Below are 13,328 nucleotides of genomic sequence, written 5' to 3' on the forward strand. Positions count from 1 at the left end.
ATAATAACAATATTTATGTATGTATGTATGTATATTATATCTATAATTAATTACAAGTAATTGTAATTAATTTTTAACTGTACTTGTCTTAGAGCAAATCTTTCAAACCCTCCGTCCGCCAAACTCCAAAGAATTGAACTCAGTTTAAAACATTACTGCATTTAAGCCCTTCAACGCATATCACATATTCATTAATTTCGGCTTTCATAGTTTGAAAGAACTTTGACACATTAATACCAAATACATGAAAGCAAGCTCGTCACATTACTTTTAAAAATCATAGAAATACGCCAACTAAGTTGTTCGCAATAGCTATAAATAGATAATTTTCAAATATTCTTTTGCTTGGTATTATTTTGCAACTTACAACACCTACCACCTACCAATCTAAACTAATGCCAACTAGGACACAAAAATTTTCTTACTTCCTTACGTCACTAACACACCCGTAAAAAAACTTCAATTTAAGTACATAATTTATATATATATATATAATTTATATATATATATATAATTTATATATATATATATTTTTATGGGTATAGATTTTTATATATATAGATATATACGCTTGCTAAACTTTTGCGTTTGTCAAACGCGTAGTAATGATTGTTAAATTTTCAAGTTTTCTTCAAACGCCCGGAGAACGTATATACATCACTTTTGTTACCCTTCTGCTCTGTCTCGCCCCTTTTGGACTTCCCAATCACCCAGAAATGCTTCTGATTTGCGCAAAACAAGTTTGAAACTCAATTGAATCTGCTTGATACAATAAAAAGTGTTTTAAAAAAAAAAGTGTTTTGAAAAAAAAATTTTTTTGAAAAAAAAAAAAAAAAAAAAAAACCCGTAGATTTATTATCAGATATTAACCTCATTTAGTAGTGGACGCTGAAATTTTCCACATGGTGTGCATAAATCTCTTGTTAGCTTTTATTTCATTTTTGTGATAAATACGGGATTGAGTTACGATATGCTAAGAAACATCGACTTTCTGTGCGAATAGTAAAGTCAAATTGCTTTCATATGGATGGGATGTTCACGCATTTCACACTCTATTTTTTTGAGCACCAAATTTAAACATACGTTTAGACTAACTAAGGTTTATAGCTTTAAATTGTTTTAAATTGCTCCGGCAAAACTATAAATTACCTTCGAAAAGGAAAAATTCAGCGCATTTAGAAAACTTTGCATGAAGTCGCTGGAACAATAGTCTTCGCACTATTTCTATGTTGCCATGCCTATATATCCTTGAGTAGTGATAGCAAGAAAACGTAAATATCGCAAATTTATTAACATATATCAATTGACTTCGTTTGGTTGTTTATAAGAGACGCTTTCTTAAAACTCTGATTTTTGCCGCCATTTTATTTGGAATTGATATAAATATATATATATAAATATACAATACAAATATATAGAAATATATATATATAGAAATATAAAAAACACATATAAGTGACGAATCTCAAACTTAATCGGACAAATCGAATAAATTAAATTCCTTTAAATCACGAGTTGTTCCGAATAAATTATAAAAGAAATTTGTAGGCGAGAGCTATTTTGATAATAATTGAAAAGTTGAAATTTTTATAAAGCATTTAATGGCGATTTTATGGATAAAAGCATAAAGACTTCCGCTTAACACGTTTCGTTCCATATTGTGACAAATGCGTACAGAGAATGATTTCAAATGCAATCCCAGTTTTGCTTGCTTTTCAAGATTACGTTACGACATTCTTGCTCTTTCGCCCTTCTCTTCGCATTCGTGTGTTCAACTTCCGAATTTATCAAGCCTTATCACCTAACAACAGACTCGAACAACCGTCTACAAATTATTGATATACTTTATCAAATTTTGCGTTCGCTTCAATTTTACGTTCGTCAAGTCCAAAAACTACTGTTAGTTCTGTAAAAAATTCAAAGTGCATACACCTCACAATATTCTCTTGCCAATGAACGACAAATGTAAAATATATATTGTGTATTAAGGAAAAAATACTGGCTGCAATTCTATTATATCGATTACGTACCATATCGCAGTTGCGGTCGGACAACAGCGGAAATAGAACAATTATCATAAATGATATAATTTCGGAGCATCGGATCGGTCACTAATAAGAACGATAAACGTCTCAAGGCCCAGTTTTAACACAATGGCTTTTCTTAATGGACAAAAATGCCTAATTTACCTTCGATAATGAATAAGAAGAATATTTACTACAAAGCTTATGCTGCCGGCATAGTTGGGCTGCATTTCATATTTGCAATGAAATAAGCCGGAATAAAAAAAACTTTTAAAATCGCTTGTCAAATAGCTCATATACGATATATCTTCTTGATGAGGAAACATTGCAAAGTCGATTTGTTTATAGGTATCAATCTGAGTAACGAAATCACAGGTACGATCTTAAAACATTGCAAAAATTTAATACTTTTGAATTTTTCCGTCTCAGAAAGTCGATTCTTAGCTTAAACAAACATGTATATTGTGTACGTTGCACGATCTTGTATAGCCGGTTATGATAACAGTGTGACAACATATTTATTGGTAAAAACTAAAACAAGTAAATATTATTATGTTGATGCGCTACTCTTTAAACCAATGCATAAAAATTGTAATTGTTGACCCGCCCATAGGCCGATAGTAACTATTTGCGCAACAAATGTGTTGGTTGTCCGAATATACATATGTCATACATCAGATTGAGACCTGCCGCGTGTTCCAAGTAAAATTTGCAAATTTTTTTTTAATTTCTAACTTTTACGATCTTTTCACTTACAGACGTATCATGTCCTTTTTCAAACTTGACTTTTGGCGGTAAGTCGAAAAAGTATGAAAGCAAGTTTTCGCTTTCTATTTCCATTTTTAAGAATTTTAAGCCTAAACGCAAGCGAATAAGCAGAGAAGCAAAGATGAGTGAATCAATTTGAAGATTCATGCTTTAAATCGTCTCTAAGGCGTACTTCGGATATATGTAATATGGCGTGTTGGCGATGATAGCAGGACAGCGTTTATCCTGAAGCCTTCTACCGTTTTGTCTGTTATAGACGGTCGATTGTTGTTGTAAAGTATTGTTTTTAATTGTTTCTGTTATTTCGGACTTTTTAGCTGCCATGAAAGGATGTGAAGATGGATTAGAAGAGAAATTTTATGAAGAGGATCTAGTTTTCTAGCTCAATTTTTCCTGAAAAGTAACATTAACAACTCGAAATATACGGACGAGCGCATGTAACCAAATCATTTGAAAATGTCATGATAATTAAGCATAGTATACTCTGGATGTTACAACTCGAATAACAAAACAAATTCTCATGGTGGAAGGTATAACTAGTCAGCGATGTACATTATAAGAGAGAAATACTGAGTTGACTCGAATATAGTATTTTTCTTATGTTTATTCTAATCATGTTAATAATAAATACTCCATTTGCAATGCAAATAACTACATGATTCGCGCCATTGCATTACCGCACTTTAAAAATGTAAAAAATGCAAAAATTGTTTTGTTGAGAATTTCTGATAGCAAAGCGTATTTGATTGAGATAATACGTTTGTAGAAAGCTTTTAGACGAGTGGCCCACCTTGAATGTTTTTGAACAGCATGTACCTTTAGAAACAGGGCACAGAGTTTATTTTAATACATATATTTTACATGCATTTACCTGATTTGTTTTTTTCACGGCAGTAATATGTCGAGATGTCCTTTAAAAAAAGAACATAAAACGGTTTTGTTTTTATACAAAAATTTCAATTTTGTAGTCTTTTATAACTTACCTCTATTGTGGATAACTATCAAACAAGAAATTTTGCAGCCAATTTACATAAACAATTCCAAAGCAATTACCAAATCAGCTGAGCAGCAAAAATAAATAATCTCAACAGTGAAGGGGATGTACGTACACTTCGAAGATTTGAAGAATTTTTAAAATTAAAAAAGAAATCTTTCAAAACGAGAAAATTCTTTTCTTATAAATGATGCAAGAGAAGAGATAAATTATTAGAACAAATAAGAAGTGATGTGATTTAATTTCATAAAAAATAAATTACCAACAGACAGTTGCATGTGTGTGTTTGGCACGCGCGCAAATACAATTTAGCAAAATTAAAATTTATGCTGTTTTTAATATGCAACAAAACATCAATACTGACGATCATCTTTAAAATTAAGGGGTTGATTGGCTTGTATTTTGCAGAAGACACACACTCGCTCTCTCTTACCAGTTAGCAGTTAGTCATGCACATGGTTGTAGTTGCTTTTGCTGAGATAGGAGCACTTTGTAGAGCCATATTCACACAAGTTTACATAATAAACGCTTTAAACACCAGCGTCTAAGTCTGAAGGACGACTAATTGACAATACGCTACAGTTGTTATATGAGCAGGTGTTATGTGTTGGATTTTTTATGAGCGTAGAATTGAATTCTGAACCAGCTTTGTGGGTGGTAGCTTAATGTCTTTGTTATTACTTTTTATTAAAGTTTTAATTTAAAAATTTTTTTATTTTATCATAATTTTTTTCTCATTTTTTGTATTTAAAAGGTTTGTTATGTGGCCATCGCGCGCATCGGTCTTTGGACATGTACACACTTTTTGGCCTATTTGCAATGAAAAAACTCAAGTAAATTATTGTGCTTACTTATGATAACAAAATAAAGTACAAAAGTTATGGTAGTCTAGTGAATTTCGATTAAAAATCAACGAAGCCAATGAAGGTTAAATTAAATAAGAAAAGGTTGAGAGGAAATTAGGAATAGGATGAGGATAGTAGTAAGTAGATTTTAAAATATAAAATTTAGATTTAGTGGCCAAAAAAATTTCGAATACATTTTCCCCTGTCACAAAATTTACATAAAATTATTCATTACAATTTTTCCATTTTTTAACACTAATTTCACACATCTATACGCGCGTTCAAGTAAATTCTTTTTTATAATTTTATTTATGTTTATTTTTCATTTTTCCTATTAATTGAATGGAAAATTGTTGCTTTTTATCATTATCATCTCATTGCCACAATATCATCCTAATATATACACAAAATACCAACAGAGCTATAAAAATTGGCTTTTGTTTTGCAAAAAAAAAAAATTTACTACAGCAACAATATTCCATAATATATGAATATATTTTATACGCACCTCAACATGTGCTCATCAGCGGGACTGCGTAATTGTCCGTCTTCACTGCCAGACATATCGTCAGCAAAAATAAGCACCAGCTTTTCCGCGTTATACAAAATTCCAAATAAGCCAATTACTGGCAGAAAGAAAAACTCGAAAGAAGAAATGTTTCGCAAAACGTCACTCCTGCAATTCTTTCTTTTCGTCGACTGCAAATTTTCAAACACGAAAAACTTATTGGTACACAGCAAATAAAACCATTCCGGTTCTCAGTTCGATGACTAAATTTAATTTTCTTATGAAATTAGATTTTGGAAATCCTTTTGTATAAAATGCCCAGCTCTATTAACTTATCTCACTTGTAAGGTTATTTTTTTATTATCAATAAACGTTTGACGCACATTTATGTACAGTTTCCTAGGGCTGCCACAATTTAAAGAGATGCATAATTGGGAAACTCTGTTACTTCTATGAAGAAGTGCAATGTTGTTCAAAATAGTGTTATAGATATATGAACAAACGAAAATCTCATGAGAAGGAGCAAAATTACTTTTATAGGTAAATACTAATTATAATATACCTTTATGCGTAATAATTAATAACACATTAGTCATTTTATTTGACTTCTTGACGGCAAAAATACCGTTTAATCTAGTGTTATTCTTCTTGATACGAATTTCGTAATCGAAATTTGTATTAAACTAATGTTTTCTGTTGTTAGTCACAATTTTTCCGACAATATATAATATTCATTTCGATATGTTACTGTTCGGATTTTACAACCCTGTAGGTTTTTCTGTTGCATACATTAAAAAACCCGAAAGCGTGATTCTTGTAATAGCAAGGATTGGACACCCCCAAAAAAAGTATATTCCCTCGTGTGTGAAGCGTCCCTAACAAAAAAGTATAGCTTGCGACAAAAAAGTATAGGTTGCGACAAAAAAGTATAGCTTGCGACAAAAATGATAAATGTTTAATGAGAGAAAGAAAAACACGAAGAGATACAGGGAAAGTGAACGGGAGAGAATTAAAAATTCTAAACAAAACATACAATGCACAGAATACAAACAGCAACGCATACACCAACAATCATATAAAGCCAACATTGGCAACATAGTTCAAATAAAAATGATTTATTTTTATAAATCTGGCAGCATTGTCACCTGATGTTCGTTCGGCAACACTACGTGTGTAGCGTTCTTTTTTTCAGTAACGTAACTTTTTTTTCACTCGAGATAAAATGTTTTATTAATTTAGAGAGTTTTTATTTTTTTATAAAATTACTTTATGTTATATCTGTATTTGCAGTAACAGTAATTTTTAGAAGTTTAAATAAGAATTGGTAGACTGTTTTCAAAGTATTGCCTCTGGGGTATGGTTAATTAATAACAACAAAGAAATAATTGGGGCGCAAGTGAAATTTGGAGTTTAATGCCTGGTTTCAATCATGGAAAACTTAAAAATCAGTGATAATTTATTCTCAAATATACGCTACTTTATCGTAGGTAATTTGGATGAAGAGGTAAGTTTGCAAGAAAAGTGAGAAAGTATTCTCTATGTTGAAGAGAGAAGTCTATTAAGGAAAGGGCGCTTAACAGTAGCTGGTTGTTTTTGGGGTTATGCGTTTTTTTATACGCTGGGCTTCCCATAGCTTTTAAAGATTGTAGGAAACTTGCTTTCGTTTATGATTAACTTTGTTACGAAAGTTTCCCGTTTTAAGTCATTGCAAATAAATGTGATTTCGCGTTGAAACTATCTGTAGGTGGAGCGTCTACTTAAAAATGGTGGGGCGCAATCAAAACCTTATATTTGTAATGTGGTTACTCATTTGATATGTGCACCCAATTACACGGAAGGAGAAGTTGTTATGAATGTGGAGCTGTATAGTGTTATACCGGTTACCGTACAATGGATCTTACATAGCGTTAAACTGGGGCGGTTAGCTTCAACTAGACCATTTGATCCGACCGCCACACGTTTAATGAGAAATATTGCTGCCGCTATTGTAAACGTGTCGGCCAGCGATCGTAAACGTTTATATGCAATGCTGACATTTCACGGAGCCCAAGTTGCTACCAATTTGGCTAGTAATGTTACACATTTAATTTGTGGCTTTGCTGAAGGCTCAATTTATACCAAAGCCAACTCACTGCCTAAGGGAAGTTTAAATATTGTCACACCCGATTGGGTAACTGAGTGCTTGAAGCAAAAGAAACTATTAAATTGTGATCTATATCATCCACGATTGTTGCGACAAATAGAAAGACCAAAGGCATCTTTACTAAGTGGAGCGTTGTCAACGAATACAATCGTTAGCCATAGTGTGGTAGCAGTACCTCCGACAGCACCTAAGCATCCTCCCACAGTCGAGGAAACATTATCAAACATTTTGGGCTTTGATGACGATCCATTAATGGATAAGACTTCAGATTTAGATTCTGGTACTCCTTTGGATGCAAACGCCGCTCAGAGTATAGCAAATATAAAATCACAATTACAAGCAGCAGCTGTACAGATAACTGCAGCTAAAGATGCAAAGAACTCTGCAACCCAGTCTACCTCAATAAACCATACCATATCCAAAACTGAAACCTCCACAAGTTCTCCATTTAGCAGGAATACTGCCAATGAAATAACTTCTCAGCCTACCCATAACTTGCAACACCAACAGCAACAACAATCCCAAATTGTGTTTGTAAGGCCACGAAACATACAACAGCAACAACAACAACAACCACCACCGCAACTCCTAAGTGCATCACAATCACAAAGTTCAACGCAGGGGCAAAGTGGAGGAATACAGCAAACTCAACAGCAGCAAATTATTTTGCAACAGAAAATTATACCTAATGTGTCTGCAAATGTTCAGCATCAACATCATCAACAACAACATAGTCTACAATTGCAACAACAGCAGCAGCAACAGCAGCAACAACAACAACAAAACTTACAAATACAACAACAGCAACAAATTGTACAACAACAAAGGACGCCGCTCACACCCACTCATTTGTCAGCAGACTCACGAGCTCCCACCCCGCAGCCTCCTAGAACGCCGCAGTCCAATAGTGGGAGGCAAACACCACAAGCTCCAAGAACACCTCAGCCGTGTACCACACCGCAACCTCAACAAATAACTGGTCAATCTCCGCAACATGCTACTAGCGTGATCGCAATGTCGCCGCAACAACACCCTCAGACAGCACAACCCAGCCCTCAGCATCAAACTCAGCAACAACAAACGATATCGATGTCACCAAAAGTGTTGCATCAACATATTTTACGACAGCAACAAGCATTGCAGCAACAACAATTGCAATTGCAACAACAAATACAGAATGGCCAAAGTTTAACGCCGCAACAACAAGCCCTGCAAAGACAAATTCAACATCAACAGCAACAATTAATGCAACAACAACAACAACAACTACATCAACAACTTCAGCAACAGCAAATGCAGCAACAATCACCCCGTTTGCAACAAAATCCCTCACCAGCGCCTCAAGTCCCATCACCTTCGCTAACGAGCAATGTGGCCACCACGAACATGATGCCACCGCAATCCCCTAGACAATTGCAAAGTCCAGCGCCACAAATGACCCCGCCGCCGCCGCCACAATCTCCGGTGCCAGCGGGAGCCCAACAACAAAAACCTCTTTTGATCCAACAACAATTAAGGCAACAATTGCAACAAAGTCGTCAACAACAAAGACAGCAACAGGTAAGTTAGAAATGGGCACAAAAGCATATGAAGCTATTTTTACCTCTCTGCCTTATTTTTTCAATCTTCAGCAATCACCGCAGCATTTAATGTCACCGCAACCTTTTCAACAACCCCAGAGAGTTCAAATGCAAATGCAGCAAATGCAACAACAATTACAACAACAGCAGCAACAACAGTCACCGCAGCACCGTGCTTCTCCTTCGGCACCACCTTCACCTATTACGCAACAGCACAATCAGCAGCAATCGAAAATGATTTCGTCGCAAAAGCCCATTGACCCAACTGATCCGGTGCAGGTGGCCCAAATTTTAAGCCGCTCGGCGCCAAGTCCCAATCATGAGTCGTTGGTAATGAGACAGCAGCAATTGAAACAACAGCAACAGCAGCAGCAGCAATTGCTTTTGAACCAAACTAATCAGCAACAGCAGCAGCAGCAGCAGCAACAGCAAGCGGGACAAGGGACGCAGAGGCAAGTAATAAATACATCAACTGCTCAAGGACAACAAATCATACAAAGCCATATGATGAGCATGCAACAACAGAAACAACAACAACAATTATCACAGTTGCAACAACAGCAGCCACCGCAGCAACTTTTGCAACAAAAGACAGGCTTGGTATCAGCACAAACCCAGTCGGCATCAGGACAACAACAGCAGCAAAATTTGGTGCAAACGCCACAACAAAATATATTGCAACAACAGCCGCAACAAATACAATTTAACACAGCTCAACAACAACAGACAACGTCTCTGCCGCAACAGCAACAAATACAGCCGCAACAAAATATCACAACTGTAACAGGTCCTGGAGGAGTCCGTATCATACAACAAACACTGAAGCCAGCCACAACTACGAATTTGCAGTCGCCGCAGCAACAGTCGCAACAACAAATAATAACTCAACAGCGGCAAGTTCAAACCCAACAGCAAATCATCACACAGCAAATACAACAAAGTTCTCAACAACAACAGTTGCAGCAATCGCAACAACATATGAGCACATCGTCAACGAATAAACCAAAATATATTATCAGTCAACAACAATTTAACCAATTAAGCCTACAACAACAACAGCTAATACTTCAGCAGAACCAACAAAACCAGAATTACTTTATTGTCAATCAATCTAATGTTACGCAATTAGCAGGACAACAGCATCAGCAACAACAACAATCGCAGCATCAAATTTCTCAAAGTACCGGCCAATTGATAAAACAGCAGCAGCAGCCTCCGCCGCCCATGTACAACCAAAGGACAGTGCAACAACCACAACAGCAGCAGCAGTTGGTCGATCTGGAGGGAAACATATTGCAATCGCCGCAACAACAACAACCAAGAATACTCTTACAACCTCAACAATCGAATACTTCACCTCAGCAACCACCGCAACAACAGCAGATCGTTATTAATCAGCAAATCATTAATAATCCGCAAAGCTTACAATATTTACAGCAACAACAACAACAATTACAGTTTCAGCAGCAAAAAATACAACTTCCTCAGCAAATTCAACATGTCCAACAGCAAAATAATATAATTTCAAATCAACAGCAACAACAGCAACCGTCTCAACCACAAATAGTGCAACAGCAAATATTGCATCAGAGTCCCCAACATCAGCAACAGCCGCCTCAACAAATTATTATCCAGCAACAGCTGGTGTCCGGTAATTCAAATCTTTTACAACAGCAACAGTCTGTTCAGCAGCAGCAACAACAACAACAGCAACAACAAATACTTATACAAAAACAACAGTTACAACTACCACAGCAAATCTTGGAGCCACAACAACAACAGCAACAACCAACTCAAATGCAACAAGCGACACAGCAACAAATCATTTTACAACAACCACCCTTGCAACAGACTGTACTTATCCAACAACAACAAACATCACAATCACCTCAGCAACAACAACAGTCACAACCGCTAGGGCAAACACAACAACTGATTATACAGCAAGAGTCACCACAGCAGCAGCAGCAAACACAGCAACAATCAACTCAGCAAACACACTGGTCCCCACAAAGTCCTGCTCAACAAGTACAACAAATGTCCGGAAAGCCTGGTACGTTAACTACGATGCAACAACTTCAACAGCCGCAAGCGCAACCGCGAATCACGCAAGTATCACAGCAGCAACAGTTCATACGTAATACTCGACCCAATTTACAATGGCAACAGCAACAAAATGACAGACTATGTGCAACGCCTCAGCCTCAGCGTCAACTAATTCAATTGGACGATAAAACACATGCTCATTTTATGTCTTTAGATCCTGTGAAAAAAGCTGAGTACATAGCTAAATTACAACAAAGTAAACAACGTGTAATGCTGAGGCAGCAGGTTGCCTATCAGCCGCGACCAGGGGCACCTAATGTTGTGGCCAGTGCTTTGGGTACAGCACCCCGGCCAGCAGGTCCCACAACGCAGCATATTATTGTTCAAAGTCAAATGCCAGCGGGATTAACGCAACAACAGCAAATGCAATGGTTACAACAACAGCAACGCCAAGTCGTTGTAAGAGCCGGTAATAGGACGCCCGGATTAAGTCCTCTAACGCCCGCACAAGTGGGCTCGACCGCAACTGTCGCTATGGGACAGCAACAGCAGCAACAACAACTTCAACAACAAACTCAATTGTACAATACGAATGATCCTAATCAGCAAATGTTACTGCAAAGGCAACAATTGAGAGTGCAATTACAGCAACAGCAATTATTGGGGCAAAAGCCGCAACAGACCGTACAAGTCATTACCGGTCCAGGAGGTCAACTCATTGAACAACAAACAATAATACAACACCAGACGCAACAACAAAATCCTGGCAATGTGATAAATGCTGGCCAACAGAGTACTGGGAATATAATCACAACCCTAGCACCGCAAGCCGTGGTGATGCCTAATCAAATTTCCACCATTGATGGTCAGCTTGCAAATCAAACACAACAACAGCCGCCTACTCTTCAACAAACTCAACAACAGATGAACATGAAAACTAAAACAGCTCTGGCTAATATGTTAAACAGTCGCTTGGGAGCAACTGCAACTGGTGTATCCATATCTCCCCAACAAATTCAACAACAGCAGCAATCGCTATCTGTAGCAGGCGGCGTTGCAGGTGTACAAATAGTTGAACAAACTCAACAGCAAGTTCAACCACAAATAATACAACAAACTCAAGTGGTGGTGGCCCAAACTTCGCAGCAACAGCAAATTGCCATGGTACAACAACAGCAACAGCAGCAGCAGCAACAACAACAGCAACAACAACAGCAGCAGCAACAACAACAAATCGCAGCTGGCATTATGGCGGCACCAACTGCCTCGGTCAATGTAGTTGAGCCCAGTGCAGCAGGCACTTTACGTATGATGACTCAGCAACATGCAAGCGCTGCGCTACAACAACCCAGTGGCAGTCAACCTGCTGCGTCAAGTGTGGTGGGTGTAGCAAGAACACAGCAAGAATTGTTATTATTACAACAAAAACAACAGCAACAACAACAACAACAACAACAGCAAATGCGTCGGCCCATTTTACAAACGCAAATGTCAACGGGACCGGTACCTACTGGCAATCTTATCGCGACTGGCGCTCCCGCCCCACAGCAACAAATCGTACAGCAGCAGCTAGTAGTTGCAGCTAGTGGTGGTACAGTACAGCAGCAAGTTGTAGCAGCCCCTGGTTCCGTTGGGTCAACTAGGGTAATGACCCCAGCCGGGTATATACAGCAGGGTCGGGTTGCTCAATTACCAATGCCTCCTCGACCGCAATTCTACGGTCACAATCCTAACCTGAAGTTACCAACCGATTTATTTTTAGTTGGATGCACGTTCTTCATCGTAGAAGAATATGAAGAAAGCGATGGTGATGAGTTACCTATCTGGATTGAAACTATACGCCAATTCGGTGGTGACATTGAAAAAGTCTATTGTCCTCGTGTAACGCATGTTCTTTGCCGCACTCAACGCCACGGTGTAGTAATGCAAGCTTTGAGGGACGCCAAACGCTGCATAACCGCTTATTGGTTAAGTGATATATGTCTGAAGAAACATTTATTACCGCCATGGCAACCGCTTCATTTGCCCTTCCCCAGCCCGTTTGGCTATCAGAAACCTTTAGAGCGACACATTATAGCATCGAATGGGTACGAACCTGAAGAGGAGTACCGAATCAAACAAATGGCGCAAGAATGCGGTGCTATTTACACATCATACCTTTCCAAGCTAAACACGATACTAATAGCTAAAAAATTGGAAGGTGATTTATACCAAGCGGCTAAAGAATGGAATATACCCATAGTTAATACACAATGGATTAATGATATAGCTATTGGTAATTTAAGCACCATGACCCAATATGATAATCAAAAATATCAGCAATACAATGTAACAACATCGCCATTTCGCATTGATTATGCTCTTGTGCCACATCTAATGGGTAAATATCACTGTCCTTTAGAAAAGCATTTTTTTTTTTT

General features: G+C 37.3%; 2 protein-coding genes across 3 annotated transcripts in view; one reads left to right on the top strand and one right to left on the bottom strand.

The window, feature by feature from the left end:
- The window catches only part of LOC119631321 (serine/threonine-protein kinase PITSLRE), a 10,197-nt gene extending 4,672 nt beyond the window's left edge, over positions 1–5,525 (bottom strand). Inside the window, exons 1-2 of one of the 2 annotated variants that reach the window (XR_005246648.1) lie at positions 5,140–5,525; positions 4,220–4,596 (exon numbers count right to left, since the gene is read on the bottom strand). Coding sequence is in view for 1 of the 2 variants with exons in the window: in XM_038023426.1 (XP_037879354.1) it covers positions 5,140–5,195 (56 nt within the window). In the remaining variant the exon portion in view is untranslated. The remainder of the gene's footprint in view (positions 1–4,219; positions 4,597–5,139) is intronic. The other variant, XM_038023426.1, reaches the window with a different exon arrangement.
- Positions 5,526–6,453: 928 nt separating this feature from the next.
- The window catches only part of LOC119632638 (histone-lysine N-methyltransferase 2D-like), a 7,698-nt gene continuing 823 nt past the window's right edge, over positions 6,454–13,328 (top strand). Inside the window, exons 1-3 of the mRNA XM_038025642.1 lie at positions 6,454–6,643; positions 6,884–8,842; positions 8,914–13,313. Of these exons, the coding sequence (XP_037881570.1) occupies positions 6,569–6,643; positions 6,884–8,842; positions 8,914–13,313 (6,434 nt within the window). The 5' untranslated portion in view covers positions 6,454–6,568. The remainder of the gene's footprint in view (positions 6,644–6,883; positions 8,843–8,913; positions 13,314–13,328) is intronic.

Source organism: Glossina fuscipes, unplaced genomic scaffold (genome assembly GCF_014805625.2).
Source record: "Glossina fuscipes isolate IAEA_lab_2018 unplaced genomic scaffold, Yale_Gfus_2 1, whole genome shotgun sequence".
NCBI lineage: Eukaryota > Metazoa > Arthropoda > Insecta > Diptera > Glossinidae > Glossina > Glossina fuscipes.